Source organism: Sceloporus undulatus, chromosome 3 (assembly GCF_019175285.1).
Source record: "Sceloporus undulatus isolate JIND9_A2432 ecotype Alabama chromosome 3, SceUnd_v1.1, whole genome shotgun sequence".
NCBI classification, from domain to species: domain Eukaryota; kingdom Metazoa; phylum Chordata; class Lepidosauria; order Squamata; family Phrynosomatidae; genus Sceloporus; species Sceloporus undulatus.
The window spans coordinates 50,474,152-50,495,735 of NC_056524.1; the positions used below are offsets into that span (position 1 = coordinate 50,474,152).

The 21,584-nt window shown below is 38.7% G+C and overlaps 1 protein-coding gene across 2 annotated transcripts in view; it reads right to left on the reverse strand.

The window, feature by feature from the left end:
* The window catches only part of CADM2 (cell adhesion molecule 2), a 576,201-nt gene that overhangs the window by 56,524 nt on the left and 498,093 nt on the right, over window positions 1-21,584 (reverse strand). Inside the window, exon 8 of one of the 2 annotated variants that reach the window (XM_042460621.1) lies at window positions 6,946-7,062. The exons of the other annotated variant lie outside the window; for it this stretch is intronic. Within the exon in view, the coding sequence (XP_042316555.1) occupies window positions 6,946-7,062 (117 nt within the window). The remainder of the gene's footprint in view (window positions 1-6,945; window positions 7,063-21,584) is intronic. 2 annotated transcript variants of the gene reach the window in all.

Consider the following 21,584-nt stretch of genomic DNA (forward strand, 5'->3'; position numbering starts at 1 on the left):
GAATTTTCATGACATTTGGTCCTTTGGCTGATATAGTTATTAGTTATTTCAAATATACAGGACAAAATAAGGAAAGCTATTTCTGCTTCATATTGAATTTCTCTTACATTTTTGAAGGTTAATGGTTAATACAGAAGCAAAAGCGGATCTCATTTGATACTTAAAGGGACTTTTTTTTTTTTAAAAAAAGGTGGACTATAGAAGCCTTACACAAAATGCCATTGCTAATGATCCAAGTAGATTTAGTAACTTTCCATGGTTGCTTCTTGATCATCATGCAAATGAAAGCAGGGCTGGACTTCAAATCTTCAGAGTCAACTGTAACTTTTACTTTCATGTGTAATACATAAGCTGTAACATAGGCTCCAGTGTCATAAGGAACCACTTCAGTGTGAAATGAGTTAATAGTTAAGATGGGACTTCTAAAGTACAGTAACTACATATTCTGTAAAATATTCATATTGAAATGGGGCCTTTTGTGGCTTCTTATGGAATTCCAGAAATCCAAATTTAATGGCTCCTGAAATAGAGGGATTACGATCAATTATAAGCAATGATTTAATGCAAATTGAGAGACCTCATGTGAAAGTAATACTACAGGGAAGGTTCACTGATCAAAGGAGAAAGGGGTCATAAATTTCTACCTCACTGGAAATGGTTATCTTATGCAACTTTGGGGTGGGGAAGGACAGATAATTGACTTCCAGCCCCACAGTTCTAGGCTGCTGGTTCTCTGCCATAGTAATCTTCTTTAAAAAAAAAATCTGAAAAAGGCATTATTCAAAATATAAAAAAATGAAAAATAATATGTTAGAAAGAAAAACAGAGAGCAATACAGCTCACACTTATAAACTATGGCGTTCTTGCACCAGGTGTCATTTGATGCAGGGGACAGGGCTTGCAGAGAATGGAGCCAAAAGGGCACACCCCTCAACTTGCTCCCACATGCCATTTTAGTCACAAGTAAACCACCTTCCCTCTCTTCTGAGCACTGGATTACTCATGAGTAAAATGGTGGTTGGGAAGGAGGAAAGGTGCCCAGAACACCCTCCCTCCCTTTCAGCCACCGGTTTACTCAGGAGTAAAATGGCAGTTGGGAGGGGGAATACTCTGGGCCCTCTCCCTCCCTGCCGTGTGCCATTTAACCTGTGAGTAAACTGGCACGTGGAAGGGAGAGGGTGCACTTGGCTGGGTGTCACCCCCTCTTTTGGCAACAACCCCCATCACACCCCTTATGATGCTATGGCTTAATAAACAATTATTACAGCAAAATGACAAAAGAAAAAAAAGTGGGAGGAAGGGAAAGAGGGAAGCAGAGAGGGAGGGGAGAAAATAAAATAAATGAATAAATAAATTATGCCAGGAACTATAAGAATAGGAAAGAGAATCATCATTTATTTATAATTAATAATAATTTGTTTTATTTATATACCGCTATTCCAAAGATCATAGAGGTGAACAGCAAGTAAGCTAATTAGCTATTTTAAGTCCCACCTCCACACAATTAGGTTCAGAATTATACCACATAGTGAGGCATTTGATAATGATTATTATGAACAGAATGAAAATCAATAATTGAAGATTTTTACACTTGCCTACATTGCTGCTAAAACGCCCTCCAAACGTAGCTAAAAGTGAAAGGATGCACCTGTGTCTGAATGCCAGGAGCGCTTCCTGAATCACCATGGAAATGTGGCTCCCTCTAGCGTCCTTGAATCGTTGCAAGGGAAGCAGATTTCCTATGAATGCAAACTTTGTATTCAGATGAATTCCAATCCCCAGGAACGATTCAGGGATCTAAAGGAGGGGCCACGTTTCCATGATGATTCAGGAAGCGCTCCTCGCATTCAGACACAGGCGCTTCCTTTCCCTTTTAACTACATTTGGAGGACGTTTTAGCAGCGATGCAGGCAAGTGTGAAAATATTCTATCACTGCTGTTTGCAAATTGAAATGAGAATTAGTTACAGGCTTTGTTATCTAATTGAGAGAAGTCTGAGTTCAAGCTGCTTCTACATGGCTAGGAAAAATGAATTGTCTTGGTAGGGCTAATAAATCACAGTCTATTACAGACCACATTGCTTCCTATATGGAATGCATGCTTGTAATACTAGTAGCTATCCATGGTTGTAACATGGTCATCAAATGTATTGTAATTGAATGGATATTGGATGACAGCATCCATTAAACCTCTCACAGACCTTTGCCCCATCTTTTCTCTTTAGTTTCTGCTTTCTATCACCATCTATTTGGACTGTTGCTTTTGTTCTCATCCCACCTTTGCTACTTCTCTTCTTCAGCCCTATTGAATTGAGGTTAATCTCTGCTATCTACTAACACATTGCACAGAAATATCTACAGGGACACAGCTGTATATATGGATAGTATTTGGGTGAATCAGTGCTATCTTCGACTCATTTTCCACTTGACATTCAATATGCATTCATGCCGGCATATCCAAACTCAGTAGACTACTTCTCATCTCTTTCTACTTTCTCATGGTACCATTTGTGCTGGTTCCAAGTCTTCCTTGGCTGTGGTAACAATACTCTGACCTATGCTATGTGCCTGTAGCTACTGTTTAAATCTGCTGCAATTCCCACAGCTGCAGCAGTTTAGGGTAACTGTGGATCAACAAAACAGCATAGATCCCTCCAGCTATAGTGTTTTAGTGACAGGACCGGGGGCAAAACACAGTACAGATTAGGTATTAGCAGCTGGACATGGCAAAGATGCCTGGTAATGTCACAATTTTTGCACTTTTTGTATACTTGCTTTGAAACTATATCTGCACTGACAACACAAAGACAGAAATGCAGGAAACAACTTAAGGTAAATCCCACCCACATCCAAGGCTCTTATCTTCCCTTCTGTTCACTAGCTTAAAAAATATTATAGTCTTAATGGAGACAACACAGATAGCAATAGCAATAGCAGCTTCATTTGTATACTGCTTCATACCACCTAAGCAGTCTCTAAGCGGTTTACAACTGTAAGCTAATTGCTCCCAACAAGCTGGGTACTCATTTTAGCGACCTCAGAAGGATGCAAGCCTGAGTTGAGCCTGAGCCCTTGACTGGTATTGAACTTTCAACCTTATGGTTTGTGAGTGAGTGGCTGCAGTACAGACATTTAACCACTGTGCCACCAGGGATCACAGATAGGAGTCTTACCTTTACCAAAATCATTTTTGAATAGAAGAGGCACATCCCTTTTGCTGCTGAAGAGATTGTCCAGAAGACACATAGCTGAGTACTAATCCCACTCTACCCACCTACCTCCAACCCCATGACTGCAATTTCTTCTTTCTCAGGGGACATGTTCCTTTCTGTTCCTGGAGATCTTTGATGCATAACTCTAGGCTCATGTCACTTGTTAAGGAGGAGATATTGCCATTTTCAAGAACTGATCAATAATACTGTAATATCTTTGTGCAAGTCTTCCTGTCTATTGAAGGATCTCTTGCTCTATGCAATGTAATGAGGCATTGTTTGGTAGTGTCAAAGTCTACCAGTAATCTGAAGTAGTGCCATTTCAGGAAAAGTAATGCCACTTGCTCTTTAGGATGATGCAACACTTCTGAATACCATCCAATGTGACCAGATGAAAAATCTGTGTCGGACACAGTCACTTGTATAAAAACAAAATTTCCCCACTTGGGAAACTAGGCCTTGTTGAAGATGGCCTTGGGATGTTTTAGGAGGCCTCTGAATTGTTGGCAAGGTAGGAATAAAATAATGAGAAAGGATAGCTTAGTCTCAGCATTATGATTACTATTTATAACAAGAGAAGTACAGTAATTGATGTCTAGGCATTATTAAAGAAATGCTTTTTCTAAAAAGTTCTAACCCGTGGAACTCAGCAGGACTGAACCTATGAGTCATTTTTTCAACGTATGCTATTCATTTATTATTTAAAAGATGTGTGATACCTTCCTTAAATTCTTCACTCATAGTTTACTTAATTATCATAAATAGCTTTACATTATCTGCTTCACAGTGAATACCTTTTCTCTGCATTTTAGAGGAATATATTAAACAGAACATGACTGAATACTGCCAATTAGATTACTCACTGTAGCAAAATTCATTGGAATGTGATCTTAAACACTCTTGAGAATGCATATAATTTGGGACTGGAGACGTTAAGGTATCGAGATTTAAAAAAACATGTCCACAGGGGATGAAAAAAAATCCTTATCTTTACTTTTTGATTAAAATCATTAGAGAATTATTAGGAAATGTTTTCCTCAGTATATATGCAGTGTTTTTCTTTATAGTGGAAGAATGCCTCTGGCACCTCAGTATCATATACTACAGCTTTATTTATATATTAGCCTTATCCAGCATATCTAATAAACAGGCAAAGAGAAGGAGTGCATCAATCCTATCTCCTCTTTTGACAATTCTGTAGTTGTTTTCAAAGTGATTTGGGGCTCCAAATAATTTGGAATGCCTCCAGTGATAATGGAGGCTCTCTACTTTATGTGAAGGAAAAGTAACTGACATAACAAAGGAGGGATAGGGCTAATATGCCCTTCTCCTTGCATGTTTATTACTTACACTGAGGGAGCACCCAAATAGAGTTAGTCCTGAATATGTAACTATAAACCAAAGCTAGGAACTGGATGTTGCTAAACTGTAATTCAAACAATACTTGGCCATTGGCTGTGCTTGCTGGGTGATGAGAGTTGAAATATAACAAATGCTGTAGAACTATAGGCTCTACAGCCCTGCTTACAGCATGGCATAATTGACGGAGAGAAATATTTTGCTGTTGTAAATATATCCAAAGCTTTATTTTCTTTCAGTTATCCCTATTGTGAATAGTTTCATTCAAATTTCCAATCCCCACATCTACCATTCAGTCCTAGCTCACTTAGCAAAGTATCCCTGTGTATTTCTACCTATGTATTTTAAAGCTATCTACATTATCATTCTTGTTTGATCTGACTTGCTCCTGAACCAATTTCCAGCTATTTTGTCTTCCTTCCTTCCTTCTTTTTCATAAAATGAAACTTTTTAATGAAGAGGACATCTCTGATATTGGCGACTGCCTTAAGAAAGACAGAGGAAACTTGGGAACCAGCAACTATTTCCCTCATTTCCTGAATATAGCAGCATATACCACAAACATATACAGTGAGCAAAGCCAAAGAAAATAACTACAAAAGTGATGTTAATGAAAGCAGACTATTTTATAGTGAACATTAAAGCACCTGAGCCCCATATCCATCACAAGCATCACCATATTTTGCCTCTGCTCAGGATATGTTGCTCTTGTTGCAGAAGGCAAATAGAATCTTAGCTGTTGGCAGAAAATGAACTGTCTCCCACCAGATTGCTTCCTGTCACAAAGTGACTCAGCAGGGAAGCAGCACCAGAACTGACAAAAGTATATATGTGTATGTGTTTATGGATTGGATCCAATATCTACCCCTCTCTCCTGCTATTTAATCTTTCTGCCAACCAGATAGCTCTCTGAGAATCTGAGGAAGAGAGGAGCTGCAGAATTGGCTGAGTTGTGATGTAGGAAGCTGAATGAGATGCAAAGACACCAAGGATGGACACTTTTTTCATTACACTGAGGACTTCTACCCAATTTTTGGGAAACCCTCCTCTGCTCCATCCCTATATCAAAGCCCATTCAAGCAGTAGCCCTGACTTCAATAGATATCATGTAGAATATAATTAGGAGAGTTGTCCACTATGTCCATTACCTCACATGATTTTAAATACAGTGGTGCCTCGGGTTACGAAAATAATTCGTTCCGCGGCCGCTTTCGTAACCCGAAAAGCCTTCGTAAGCCGAAAACCCATAGGCGCTAATGGGGAAAAAGCCGCGGCTCTGCCGCGGCTCCATTTAAAATAGCGCCGGAGTTTTTTCGTAACCCGAAAAAACTTTCGTAACCCGAAACAATAAATCCCTATGGGATTTTTTCGTATCCCGAAAAATTCGTAACCTGGGTATTTCGTATCCCGAGGTACCACTGTATTATTTTTATGGTCTCTATATATTACTATCTAAAAACCTGAATAATATGCTCATTTCTCAAATCATATTATTTCCAGTTTTCCAGATGATGATAAACTTCTCTGCCAAGTAACTACTAGTTTTTGATTCAACAACGAATAATACTAGCTTCTTGAAAAATCCTAAACCCTTCGTTGTCCTTTAATACTAAGTTGTGTGAATTTTATCATGTTTAGAAATCTTAAGTACAGCCAAAGAATCTGGGGCTCTGAAAAGTGACACATTGCTTTTCTCCACTGAAGTCATTTGTGTAGTCATAGCAGATGGCAGAGCCCATATGCATGTTTGGTTTTTTGGGAAGCAGCACTTTCCCAGCTATTTTATTTACCCATGTGATAGTACTATCTAATATCATTATTATTTAGAGAAGAACCACTTTGCAAAATACAATCCCAATTCTCCACTGTAGCCAAAGGACAACTGCATATTTCCAGGGCAACAAAACAATTGTCTGAATAGACCTATTACTAAAAAAAGTTCCAAAATTAAACATAATTTTGAGAAATGTTACATAATCATTAATTAAAAACAAATATATGGTTAAATCCAAGTGTCTTACACATTCACAACATATTAGCAGCAAAAAGCAAAACTATCATCTTAACATATGTTAATTTAAAATTAAGTAGGTTTACTTGAACACATGTTTAATAAGATACACTTAATGAAAGAAATTACTTATAAAAGCAGTTAAAACATCCACCAACATTCATGTCATTAGGAAAAAACACAATGTGATGTTAAATCATTCACAACCATTTTAATTGTTTATAATTACACCAGCATCTATCTTGGCTTAAATTGGCAAAATTTACATTATTTCTTAAGTTATTTTGATCACATTTTGTGTATATGCCTGTGGTGGCCTATTTATATTGTGATTTTCAGGCCATAACAAAGAAGCATACTGTACCTCGGGTGTTGATGGCTGTTGCCGGTGGAACTGTGCTTGTTAAGGCTACAGTGGTTGTGACTGTTGCAGTGGTAAGGGAGGGGATGACAGTGATGGGAAGCAAAATGTTGGAAACATCTGGTGAGTGGAAAAAAATATAAAATAAAATCATATCATGCAGACATAGAGGAACAGCATAACAATGATTCAATTGTAAATACACACATGTAGAAAATGTAAAAATTAAAACATGCTTAGCACAGACCAACAAAGGTACAGTAGTATAACTCGGATTCTTGACATTAGATCACTCACTCTCTCTCTCTTTAATCTTTCAACAGCAGCAGGCAATTTTCCATAGAAAAAGAGTCTTCAAATGACCCTTTTTCTACAGAGCAGGAGAGTGAACCCATAAGTGACAAGAATCTTTCTCTTTACTAAGTCATTTTAAATGCTTCATATAGCAATAAAGCAAATATAGATGATACAACATGCTGTGTCAGCGTGAGAGATGAGAACACAACACTGTCATGCTAAATCAACACATGTTAACAAGAGATGGCTGTATGTTAAAAACACCTACTTTTGGACAGACTCAACAACAAAAAAGTGCAAATGGCTACTAATTCTAAAACCTGCTTTATCTGATTTGCTTGTCTTCTTCCATATTTTGTGATACAGTCGTCTGCCAAGAGCCAGAGCAGAAACACATAAAAAAAGAATCCTTACTCAGAGAGGAGTTACTATCATTCTCAAATCGCTGTGAATATTAGTTGTTTGACTACTGACCTTTTTGAATTGAATAAAGAGCTTATTGAATTGAAAGCCAGTGAGGTGTAATGTACTGAGTGTTGGACTATGACTCTGAAGGCCAGGGTTAGAATCCATACTCAGCCATGGAAACCCACTGGGTGACCTTGGGCAAACACAGGCTCTCAGCCTCAGAGGATGGCAATGGCAACCCCCCTCTGAACAAAGCTCCATAAGTTGGAAACAAAGACACACAGCATTAACAGCAACAACCAATTGACCTTAAATGTGTCTTTGGGGCATCAGTTATATCAGTTATTCATTAATATTCAGTTCATGTTAATTTTCTTCCTAAATATATGATCCATTTAGTTCCCCCAATAGGGGAGGGAGGAGAACTGGTATATCCTAAACTGAACAAAGTGTTGTTATGTGCAAACTAAAGTCACTGCTGCTAAACCACATAATAAATTCCTTACAGCAATTTTTGTGTGATGTTAATATACAGACAATAAACAGACCAAATGCCTAGAACATTGAAGACCAATGTTCCTTTGTTTATGAAGTCGCTGAAAATAAGAAAAAAGCTGAAAGAAAAAAAATCTGGAAATACTCTTAATATTTGTGAAACAAGGCCCCATAGAGAATGATAATACATCAGAACCATGGCATTTATTTGCTGTGCAAATCAGGATCATAATACAGTCACCTGCCAGGTTAGAAGAGGAAAAATTAAATCAAGCAACATCTCACATGAGGTATCCATAACCTCAAACCTTTGAGTTCTAAAGAAAAACACTTAAAGCACACTATGGCTCCATTTGCAACAAATTGTTGTGGTAGGAATAAGTACATAAAAAGCCTAACTGCTTGTTTATGATGGATTCTATTGGTATTTCAAATGGTTTCATGTTTTCATCCTACTCCCAAACCCCCAACCCCTGTACATGATCTTTGGGACAGATGGGCACAAAAGAACGGCCTGACTCTACTCCAGCCAGAAGTGGGTCAGAACCCGCTGACCACATGGCCCACTCCCAACACAGGCCATGAATGCTGGGGCTGACTGGCACTATCAGGAGACAGTTTATCTTGGCTCCTTTTTGCTTCAGTCTTAAGGACCAGAGCACAGCTGTGATGTGACTTCTGGCTGTTTTGGAGGCATGCATCACCTAAACGCCATGTCTCCAAAGCGACCAGAAGCTGGTTCATTTTAGAACTGCTGGCATTAGAGGGAATCAAACTAGATAAGGGCTTGCATGCCTATCTCTGTTATGAAAGGCAAGATCTTAAAGAATGGAATAAATATAAGAAGTTCTGGTATACCAAAATACGAGGATGGACTTCAATTCAGGAAGCATTCTATATGTCAGAAGAACCGTTAAATAAGAAATGGATTACATATTCTGATATCCTTATCAAAACAGGGAAAGGGCAAGAAATCAAAACGATGGAACAACTTAAAAAAGAAGGGAAAGAAATTAATTGGCTATTTTATTATAAATTAAAAGGAAGATACAATAAGGATAAAAAAGATATGGGTATCGAAACAGAACTGAATGCTTTGGACAAAATACTTTTTAAGGGACAAAAACATATGATATCAAAAGTATATAAAATGTTACTAGATATTGAATTAGAAGGAGAACTGGTAAAAGGAACCATGATCAAATGGATGCAAGATATTAAAGAATCTATTCCATTGAGCAACTGGGAAAATACTTGGAATTTTTTTTTTTTAATTTACTAAAATTATTACAAATTGCTATACAGATGGCATCTATCCCAACAAAAATTAGCTAAGATTAAAAATGTGAAAGATAACAATTGCTGGAAATGTGGTGAGAACAATGCAACCTTGTTTCATATGTGGTGGGAGTGTAAGTGTGCGGAAAAATTTTGGGGAGAGATTCACCGAACAATTCAATATACCACACAATGGGAAATAGAAAAGAAACCCCAAATGTATTTATTAAATATTTCTGAAGACCTTAAGGAAAAATTTTGCTGTGAAGAAAGAGATGTTTTACTGTATATAATAACTGCAGCACGCTTAAACTTTGCTAAGTATTGGAAAGGGGGGAAACAAAATTTAAAGAAAGAATGGATAATAAAGGTAAATGAACTGAGGGAAATTGATAAAATAACCATGATGATTAACGGAAAGACAGATCAAAACTTCCAAAGGAAATGGGGAAAAAATGAATAAGTTATGGGAATGAAAAGAGAAAGGAATTAAGCAATAACAAGCCTAATGGAATAATAGACATGCTGCAAAATAATTTATAAGTAACAGATGACGACAGAAAGAAAATGTCGTACACCCATTTAAATAGGTATCTAGTGTACAGACATATATATATCATTTTTAGTTTTGTCTTGTTTGTTTGTTGGTTGGTTAATGACGATTAAATGTATCACAATGTAAATATGTTTTATATGTTTTATTTGTTTTATGTGTTTTATGTTTCTATAAATTTTGTATGTCTTGTTAATCATAAATAAATAAATAAAAATTAAAAAATTAAAATAAATAAATAAATAAATAAATAAGAAGCTACTTTGACTTTCACCTAGGGTTGCCGTAAGTCAGGACCTCCAAACCGGGACAAATGTAGGACAACATTTTCAAATGTAGGGCACATTTTTTTTTAAAAAATGAGGACATGTGAAAAAAATTGATGATTTTTTAAAAATGTTAATACAAATGCATGTTTCTTAGGCATGATCAAAATAGAGGACATTTTGGCACTATTCTTAGACAGATGGCAGAAATGTACTTCCCTTTCTGGCCAAACCACCTCCCTCCATTCCAAAACACACACGAAGCACATTTGGGCATTTCACATGCCTTTACTTAACATGGCCTCTTGCATATTTCAGAGGCTTATTCCATAACCAAACCCCTTGGGTTTAACACTTAGCATGGTTTAACATGGCTCCGCACATTGAACATGTCAAGATGGTTTCACAAGAAGTGGATTTGCCATTTCAGATTTCTTGCACCAAGTGTACTTCTCAGAAGTGTGTACTTGGTCAAGGGACAATGGTTTTTCTTCACTGCTCATGAGTTTGTAAAATCAGAGCAACTTACATTGGCCATGCCTCAGAGGCTTGCTGATATCAATATCACCATCCTCATCATCATCACTATCATTGACCAAGCAAGGCACTTGGGATAGTCACACCATCTCGGCTTTAGAAACAGTGCGTGCATGCCTCAGAAGCTGATTGATATCAATATCACCATCCTCATCATCATCACTATCTGTGTCCAAGCAAGGCAGGCTTGTTAGCATTCAAAGCACCCAAAACATACAGAAAAGGCACTTTGGATAGTCACACTATCTCGGCTTCAGAAACAGTGAGCGCAGCCTCAGAAACTGGCTGATATCAATATCACCATCTTCATCATCATCACTATCATTTGTTAAAACAAGACAGGCTTGTTTATTTTAATAATAAAAATAAAATAAAAAATAAAATAAAAAGGCTGGGTTGTTTATTTTTAAATAATAAAAATTAATAAAATAAAATAAAAAACAAGGTAAACTTGTATATTTTTAATAATATAAATATGGATTGAGACTATTAGCCGCTCTGATTGCCTTTTTGGCTGAAGGGTGGGGTATAAATACCATAAATAAATAAAAACAAGGCAGACCTGAAATGGCCACTCATCTTCCCACCTCCTCCTCCTCATTATCATCATCATCATCATCATCATCATTGTTTGTTGAATTTTGCACCAGGAAATGGCACTTTTCCCTCCCCCTGGCCAGAGGCCTTGGTCCTTCTCCTCCTTTGCCTCCTCCTCCTCCTCCCAGTCCTCCTCCTCCTCTGTCTCCCCCTTCTCTGAGGTTGGCCAATTGTAGACTGGAGCTGGAAAGAGCCCCGCCCCTGCGCCTCTCCCATTGGCCAGTCAGCCTTAAGGGGCCTAGCTGTCCTGTTAGGTGTGTGTGTGTGTGCGCACAAACAGCAGCTTCCTCCAGCCTCAGCACGGACACCTCCAGCAGGCCGCGCAGAGGTGGCAGAAGAGGTGGGTGGCGTGGCTGCGCAGAGGAGGGGGAGGAAGGCAGTGCGGCCACGCAGAAATGGAGGAGGAGGGCAGTGTGGCCGCGTGGCTGCATGGAAGTAGTGAAGGGCAGTGCAGCCGCACTAGAGGAGGCAGAGGTGGAGGAGGAGATGGGTGGCGTGGGAGGCTGCGTGCATTTGCGGCCGCAGCAATGGCCGCATGAGCGAGCTCGGCCCGAAGGCCGGGCCCAAACCCGGGATTTGGCAGAACTGGGACAGGACCAGACCAGTACCGCCAAAACCGGTACAATCACGGGTGCAGCCGGGATATGGCATCCCTACTTTCATCCCATTCTCAAAGCTTCCATGGTAAAGCAAAAGCATTTTATACTGGCAAAATTTTTGTTGGTTCCCTTTTCCCACTGTGATTGGGAAAAATGTAAGGTCAAACTAGATGTTAAAGAGACACCACCACCCCATAATTAGCACATATTCTTTACAGAAGTCTGATTTGCTCAGGGATGCATGCAATAAAATGACACTTGCAAACTAAGCCAATGTTTACTTTTTGATGACTACTCACAAACCAAAGTACACTAAAAGCAAAATAGATAGGTAAGGACAATCACTTGCTATGACAATCACATATATTTTATTATATACTAAGCCTAAGGTCTACTCTGGTCCTAACTCAGACCTGTAATTGAAGTTTCTAGATAGTGAGGGAGGAAGACAAGTAGTGTTTAAGAAACCAAAGTACTTTGTTCAGCTTCCTACCCATTTCCTGAAGGTGTTGATAAAGGATGTCAAGAGAAAAAAGCTGATTTTCCACACAGCACTTGTAAGTTATAATTTAGAATTATGTTTATCCATAAAATTGACAGTCTAAAGGAGTATACAGGACAAAGGAACCAAGGAGTGGAACTGCTTTTGGAAGGAAGGTATTAGGGGCTGAAGCTATCTACTTAAAACCCAACATAAACATGTGCTCAGAGGCAATCTTCTTCTGAATTATAAATATATTACTAATAATGGTAAGGGAGAGGAGGGAAAGCCTACAAATAATCAGATTTTCTTCCCACATGACAGTGTTCAGACCTGATATTGAAAACATCCTCCTTGGCTGACCCTGGGGGGTCATGGCCTAAATTAAGCTGGAGTTGGGAACAGAAGAGTGTGTTTTACAGCTTTTCAATAATGACAGAGGTCACAAAAGGAGTGAATTAAAATACCTTTTTAGATGATGTGATGCTGTAAATATGAAGGGATGAATTAGAAGACTGTTATGGGGAGGGAAAAGAAAGTGCATGCTTTCTTCTTATATTTTGTCAATAGTTGAGGAGAGGGTTACATAATTTATTAATTTCAAAACAGATTGCCAGAGCTTGAAAATTTCTATTGTTTTATACTTCAGCTTTCAGAATCCCCAACGTGTTGAGGCTAGTTTTACATTACAAAACAAAACAAAATGAAATGAAAACAATAATAATCTCACATGCATTTTCAGTTCTCATGTTGTGCTAGTAACATATTTGAGCCTCATTTGTGGCAGCCCCACCATTATGCACCAGGCCATGTTGCTGAACTGACACCATTTTGCCATTGCTACACCAAAGCAATGCCACTAGTTTGACCTGTGAAATGCTGGAAGCAATGATTACAAATAAGTGTTCTACAAATCACTTAGACCACATTCACTCAGTATGTGTATACATTGTTCTATCAGAGTGCCGATAAAGCCAGCTTTTGGTGTAGTGATCTGAGCACTAGAATATGACTCTGGAGGCCAGGGTTTAAATCCCTTCTTGACCATGGAAATCCACTTGGTGTCCTTGGGTAAGGAGATTATTGCATGCAACTATCCTGACGGGATAGATGTGTGTTTAACTTGTCACTGACAGGTCTTACTGCATTTCCTCTAGGCAGCCCATATGTAGCCCTTATGCAACACTGGCATATCCTGTGGCTTTTCAAGAATGAGATTTTCCCATTCTTGAAAAGCTGTGGGATGAACCTGGGTTGCATCTGGGCTGTATATGGGGAATGCAGTAAGATCCCTCATTCACAGGTTAAATGTGCATCTATCCTGTCTGGGATAGCCACATGTGATAATCTTCTTAGTCATACTCTGTCAGCTTCAAAGGAAAGCAAAGGTAAACCCCCTCTGAATAAATCTTGCCAAGAAAACCCCACAATATATCACTAAAGGTTGAAGGCACACAACAATAACTACAATTCCAACATCTTCCTAATATAAATTTCTGTAAACTCTTTACCCAGCAAACCAATGGAACCATACAATTCCCTCATGAAAAGACATATTTCAGTGCATACTGTAGAAGATAGATGGAGCTGATGGATTACTTGTACTGAACTCTGTTCCTGGAAGCAGTAAAATTAAGCAGCGCTTTTACTCATCACGGCAAATGGTTCTATATTTTTAAAATCGGGGTTAGTGGTAGTTAGAATTTCTGGATGGGGAATTCAATACCAGTACCACAATCCAATTTTGTGGACCAAGCAAAACACACTTCATAGGACCTCTTTTTTCTCATGCCATGGTTAGACATTGACAGTAAGTTTTCGTTTGCACCCTCAAGTTAAAGAAACCATGGGACATTATGGTGCAGTACATACCACTAACAAGCGGTGTACCAGTGCCGATTCTAGGGTTACGGACTGCACGGCAACCACACGGTCCTTAACCCTATTACTCTCAAAAGACGAAATCAAGTTATTCAAATGTGTGTTTGTGCTCCTTGTTAATTATCCACCTATCATTCAATTTCTGATTATGTAATGACAGGAACATAACATCCAGCTAGGTGGCAAAGCAAGGCCTATATTTGAGCTGTTCCTTTAAAAATCTACTTGGAAAAATAAAAGAGTTGGACAAGAGCATCTCCAAGCAATATGCAGGGCTTGACCTCACTCTGAATTGAAATGAATCAATTTCCAATTGCTCTTCCCACACACTTTCTATACTGTGTAGCTCACTGACCCATAACTCCAAGATATCCTTTAGTGAAAGGAGGCAGTAGTTCATCTAGAGTGTAGTTATCCACCACAATACCTATAGATAGTGTGCACATATATGTGCGTGTGCACACACACACACACAGAGTCAGGGTGAAATATGCATAATACAGCATATGTAATATTAGAGGTGAACTCAAAGGTGTTTTGTGTTCCTCTGAGTTAATAAGCAGAGTTTGTGATAAATTTCCTGTATTTTGAGCACTGATCTTGTAACCAGAGTTCACTCATGGCAAAATTAAGGTGGGGTTTTTTTTTGGGGGGGGGGGTTGGATTTTTAAATACTGTACATATATATATATTCAAGCCATAGATGCAAAATCTGTGACTGAAGAATCAGTGGATATGAAGAGTCAATTGTACTAGCAAATAGAAACATAGCAAGGATGTAGGAATCAATGCTTTTAACACAGAACTACAAAGATTAAAAGCACAGCACTGTAAATTTGGAGATGTAGGAGCTTATCGCTTTACACTCTTAAAGCGGGGCTAGGTCATTTTAAATGTGGTCCCTGCATCCTGTTGCATTTTGGGGTTTGTAGTTGAGTGAGGCTTAAGGGCTGTCTGGCTCAATAGTCTAAGTGCCCCTTCCTAAACTACAATTCCCAGAATGCAGGGACCGCATTCAAAGCAACCTAGCCCCATTTTAAGAGTATAAAGCAATAAGCTCCATAATGCTCAAGGACCAGATTGGCTTCAACATAAGTGACAGTAAACTCAAGATGAGACTTTTAGGAGGGAAAAAAAAATTCTCACCCTTGAAGAGACTGTAGATATCTGCAGAACACAGACCCTCATAACTCACCAAGCTCAAACTTTCTTGGAAGAAGTAATAGTACATGCGGTCAAACAGAAATTAAAGCATCAAGGCTGTGTACATAAGAAAAACAAGCCTCCAGCATATTCTGTATCCCAACAAGGTATTCCAAGCAGCAAAAGCATGGCATACAACAATCCTAGGCAGTGCTCAACCATTGAGGCAACTTGTCATAAATGTTAAGGATCATAGAATCATAGAATCATAGAGTTGGAAGAGACCACAAGGCCATCCAGTCCAATCCTCTGCCATGCAGGAACTCACAATCAAAGCATCCCTGACAGTTATTCATACCAGCCTTGAATTCCATTGTGGGAGAAAGGCAGGATATAAATCCTTGAAATAAAATAAAATAAATTCTGCTTGCCAAAAGGCAAAGACATCCTAGCCGTGGTGAGCAAAAATGTGCAAGTGTGCATAAGTGTGACATTTTAGGCAATCTAAAGCTCAAGCTAAAATCAAAAGATATGAGCCAGACTTTCCTGAGGAATGTTGGGGCAACCCTCCCTTACATACCCCACAGATTACATAAATGGCTAAGAGAAAGCAGGAAATCCAGATCAGAGAGTTTGTGTCAGCATATTATTACACATACCTTCAATCAGCCTGAGAGAATACCATTATTCCATATAATGTTACATTTGTTTTAGTATTTTAAAGTTTTAACACACACATGCCTTGGATACCTTGGCAGAAACATGCATAAAGTATGTAATAAATCTTGTAGAGTTCATTGAAACATGTTATAAAACATCAAGGTATGTTAATCTACAAAGATGAACCACAGATTCTGCTATTGTTTACTGGAATGGACCTGATTATTCCCAGTAAAGAAGAACCAGGAAATGTAGCCCCATCCATTAGTTCTATAAATAGCTCTAAAAATTAATATTAGGAAAATATGGAAATATGACATAAATTCTTTCTCTACCTGACTGAATCACAGCACAAAACATATAACCATTTCTATAATAATTTATTTCAAAAGTCAGTTAAAAGAATGTGCTGCCGAAACAAAATGCAAATATAATTTAGTCAACTGTTATCATGTATTCAAAGCTTACTCAACAGGATGGACGAATGCTGAAATTAAGGGGTCATATTTTTGCCCTTCATTAAAATGTTTTAATTCAGCAAAATTAGATTCTTAATTTTAGATTTAACATGGTCACTAATTAAATTAATGGGAAAGGAACATGTTGACTTCTCTACACCATAACAATAGTAACAAATATAATCAATTTTCTGCTGTTGGTCTTTTTTCACACGTGCATATAACATATTTTCTCCCCACCTATCTCCTAAATTTCCATTTCAAAAGTTATACCTGCACTGGAGAGTGTGCAGATCTCATTTTAAGAAATATGACATTTCTTACATGTTAAGTCATCAGTGTGCCCTCTTTTTATTCTTCATAGGAGAGGGTTTTAAGAACATAAGAAGAGGATTAAACTAATGGGCTATTTCGCCCATCGTTCTCTTTATCACAATGGCAAACCAAATGCCTATGGGAAGCCATCAATCAGAATATGAATGTAATGGTGCCCATTTAAATTCTGATCTACAACCAATGAGATGGAGGGGGAAGTTTAGTCCTCCCTCATCTCTGCTTCTTGGTCCCAATCTGGTTCAGGGCTGTACAATAAAGTACAGTGGACCCTTGTTATATACACAAGATCCCCTGTGTATAACAAAATCCGTATATTTCTCTTCAAGTCTCATTGAATATAATGACATAGCAAAATGATGTCCCTTTTAAAAATGGAAAATCAAGGTTTGATATTTCACATTTACACTTTTTTGAACATTTTCAAACCGTGGATGCTTGAATCCGTGTATAAAAAATCCGTGTATAAGAATGGCCAATTGTATAAGGGAAAGGGGGTATCTAGATCTCTGTACAGCCAAGGATGTTACCCTTTATACTCCTGGGCCCCAGATCATTGGATGAAAATGTATAGCTGTCCAGATGTGGGACTACAACACTCACCACCTACAGCCATTGACTTGCTGATTAAGAAAAGTAAAATTTGCAACCCAACAACATCTAGATTGCACATGTTCCTTACCAAACTCTCAAATTACTTTTATTTCCTCAAACTTCTTAATTGCTTAAACAACAAGTAGAAGAATAGGAGAAGGAGCCACTAGAGAATAAGGAAAGCAGATGAGGTACTTGAAGGGGACACTAACGTAGCTTCACATGGGCTAACTAAAAATGGTTGCATTTATTTTGAATTGTCTGTCTTGGTCTCATAAAATTTTGTCCAGACAAACAAGCTGACATTGTGAAGGTTACATAGTATGTCTGCTTCCCTATGACACCAAGGACTTGGGGAATGGGTTACTTAGCAAGGGCTGGGGGAAGATTGTTTACCTTAAAAGAGGGTGTACGTGATCAACTGATGCCTAGCTTATAGTCAAATTTATTAGCTTGATGGAATACTCCCAGTATATGAGTTTTTCAGTAGTGATTTGGTAACCTTGTGGATGAGTTCATGGATCAGGACTCACATTCTGTTCTGATTCTGGTGTGTCAGGTTGAAGGATAGAAACACATTTTTTTTCTGTCTGCAAAACTAGATCCTTAATTCACCAGCCTACTAATCTCTTCTGAAATGATTGGAAAATGCAATTTCTTACCATATTAAACTTCATCCTGACATTTGCAACCCCCTCCCAATAAGAGGTTCCATTTTCATGCAGAGGAAGAGGTAGGCCACATTACAATTCTGGCTTCCAAAGGACACTTGAACAACTTTATTTAAAGAAGATTCCAAAACTGCACTCTATTTCATTCAAGCAATGGAACATTTTGTATTCCTGCTATGTTTTTCCAGTGTGCCTTTTCTCTTTTACCATAGGCAATTCACTAAGGAAGACATAACAGATACAATTGGTATCATCATTCTAAACAACAGCAGTAACAATATTCCCTTTTGAAAGAATCCACAGATTTCAAATGAATCAGGAAGCTTCTCCATGGAACTGAGTAGTGGACCTGGAAATAGGTAAATTGAATAAAACTGACATGTCTGCTGAAGTGTTAATGAGGAAGATTTTGGGGTGGAAAAACAAAACTAGCTGAATTAAAGTGTACTAATGGAGTTTCTCCTGCAACCATTTAAGATACTATTTGGCAACCTGAAAGTTCAACTGCATACCACTGTTCAAAATGTTTGTCTATTTGTTATTAAATGTAGAAGTAAAGGTGGACAACATTATGCGAAGTTTATTAGAAACAGCCTTAGGGGGAGGGTGGTTGATAACTTTCATTTATGTCTTGTCTAATTACCAAAATCCAACTACCCAAAAGATTTCTGCAAATCTTCCACAAGTGGGAAAGCAATTAACCACTTTCTTCACCCACAGGACTGTTGTTCTCATCATATGTATCCCTCTGCCAGTCAAAGTTATGAGGCTGGATAAAAACACTGGCCTGCATTATAGTGGTGCCCCCTCTCATTTGCACGAGCTAAATAAAATACATCCCCCCTCCATATTCATGGGGTTTAGGGGAACGAGACCCCCTGAGAATATGGAAAATTTGTGAATAACTCCACCCCCACTCAGAAGCCTGTTAAAAGGAGGGGTGAAGGGGGAAAGAGGAGCAGGAACCCATGGTTCTTTCCCCCCTCCCATCCCTTTAACTGGCTCCCTGCCCCTTTCCCAGCCTCATCACTTCCTTTGCCAGGGGGCAATTGGGCAGGGAACGGGAGGACAGCCTCCATCTCCCCAAGTCTCTTTCCCAGCTGGATCACTGCCTGGGCTGCTCAGGCAGCTATCTGGCTGGGAAGGAGTCCTGGGGAGGGATGGATCCTCCTCCTCCCTTTGCCTGCTCGATCGCCTCCTCCCACAGGCATCCTAAGGAGTAGTGGGGCAGGCAAAGGGACTTGGGGTAATGGATCCTCTTCCTCCCTTTGCTTTCTCAATCACCCCATGCACTGCAATGGGGCAGACAAGGATCCTGGGAGGATGGTGGATCCTCTGTCCTTTACTGACCATGCCACTGCTTGGCCATCTGGGAATGAAACTCCTGGGCTTTTTTCCCTGAGGAGAAAAGCCTAGGAGGAAGGGAGAGGAGCAATGCCTGGGTGAGGCGGCCTTGACCTTGCGAATAATCAAAATCGTGAGTCTCAAGACTGCAAATCTGGAGGGCCAAATGTAGTTTCACTCCTTCCTCACATTGACCTACCTTCACAACATAGGGTCAAAATCTTGATTCACGTGTGGACTGTCTTCACAGTGTAAAGCAGTTCCACTCTTAACCTGCCCTAGTCCCTCCCCCCCTAAATGTTTTTTCCTCTGAATTGTTCAGGAGAAACTGGATCACTCCATAACAATGCCATACGGTTGTCTATACTTATGTCCCTGATGTATCGCCTGGTGCTGCTGCTGCTGATACAAGTTGCTCCCTTAAAGTTACAACAAGGTGTCCAACCATGTGCTCAACACTGGGCAACACGTTTCTGACATTAGAGGAGGGAGTTGTGCTAGTGGCAGTGACACAACAGGGACGGTTGTGCAGACAGCTGCTTGGCATCACTACAGAGTGTGGAGATGATGGGGGGGAGAGGGCAGCACTGGAGCAGTTCGGAATATTCTGGCTGGTGTAAGCGATCCCTCAGTCTCTCAACCTAAGATGTACGATCTATGTAGGAATAATGATGTACCTGAGATCTAAAATAATCTACTCTTTCTAATGGTCAGAACCAATATAATATACAACATAAATATAATAAGGGTGTACCTTATTTGCATTGGCAAAATAATTGCATGTTTCATTGTTTCTTTTTCATAAAACAAAGCTTGTGTAAAAAAATGCACTCAAGAATTTTTCATGTAAACTATATTTAAATAAAAATTTGCATTTGTTAATGCAAATGAAGTATATGAACTCATGACTTTCCTACTATCTTTTGTTTTTTAGAAGAAATGCTGTTATCCAATCAAAGCTACACTAAGGCCCCTTTGCACTACACAATTATTGTGCCAACTTTCTTATGGAATCGCAACTTCTTATGGAATCCTCAGGTTTACATTTTGGTGTGACACTAGATCTCTGTGGCTAACAATTGTAAAAGCCACTTACTGAAGTACAAATGCCAGGATTCCATAGGATGTTACCATGGCAGTTAAAGTAAATGCATAGCATTATGATTATATAGTGTGAATAGGCCCTAAAAGTCTAGATTTTCCCACTGTTTTCTCTTGTTATAGATCAAAACATGGTTTGAAAAGGAATCATGAAGTCTATTCCATTGATAATGGGACTGCCATTTCCTCTAAACTTTGTAAAGTCATGTATATGTTGATCATGCACTTTGACTAAATGCACACATAAAAATGGGTGAATATTCATTTCCGACAATAGGGAGTAATTGTATGAGACAGATTTTGCCTGGTATCTCTGCTTATAGAAGGACATGAAACTTGCTTCTTTATAAAAATTGAAGTTGGGAATACAGGTAAGCTAATAGTGTTAACAGATATGGTAGAATCAGGCCAAAATGGAACTATGGTATCACTGAAGCACACCTCTGAAAAATCATATGTAGGATTGTGCTATAAAGATTTAGCTAAATCTTTTACAGCACAGTCCTACCTAGGTTTTCTCAGAGGTGTGCCTTAAGCATGCCATAGTCCCTTTTTTGGCTTAGTTCTACTATGTCTGTACTAAGTTGTTCTTTTATATATAATGAAAAATATTAAAACAAAATTAACCCATACTTGGATATTATGGGACACAATTACTTCCTCATGCTTTTATTTTTAGACTGCCTCAATTAAAGCATCACCATGTTCACATTGTTTGTATAATTAATATGAATAAACACTATGCTTACGCTTAATCTCTAATTATGATAAACTACACATTTTCATTTAAGTCAAGCCTCTGCTTGCGCTAAAGCTGTCTAAATCTCTCCTGAATTTTGAAGATAACTTTGGAAATTGAGGGAATTAGCAGATATGGTTCCACTGAGAGAAGTGTTCTCAGGAAAGGGAATAAAAGACAGATAGGTGACTCCAAAGAGCTCGATAA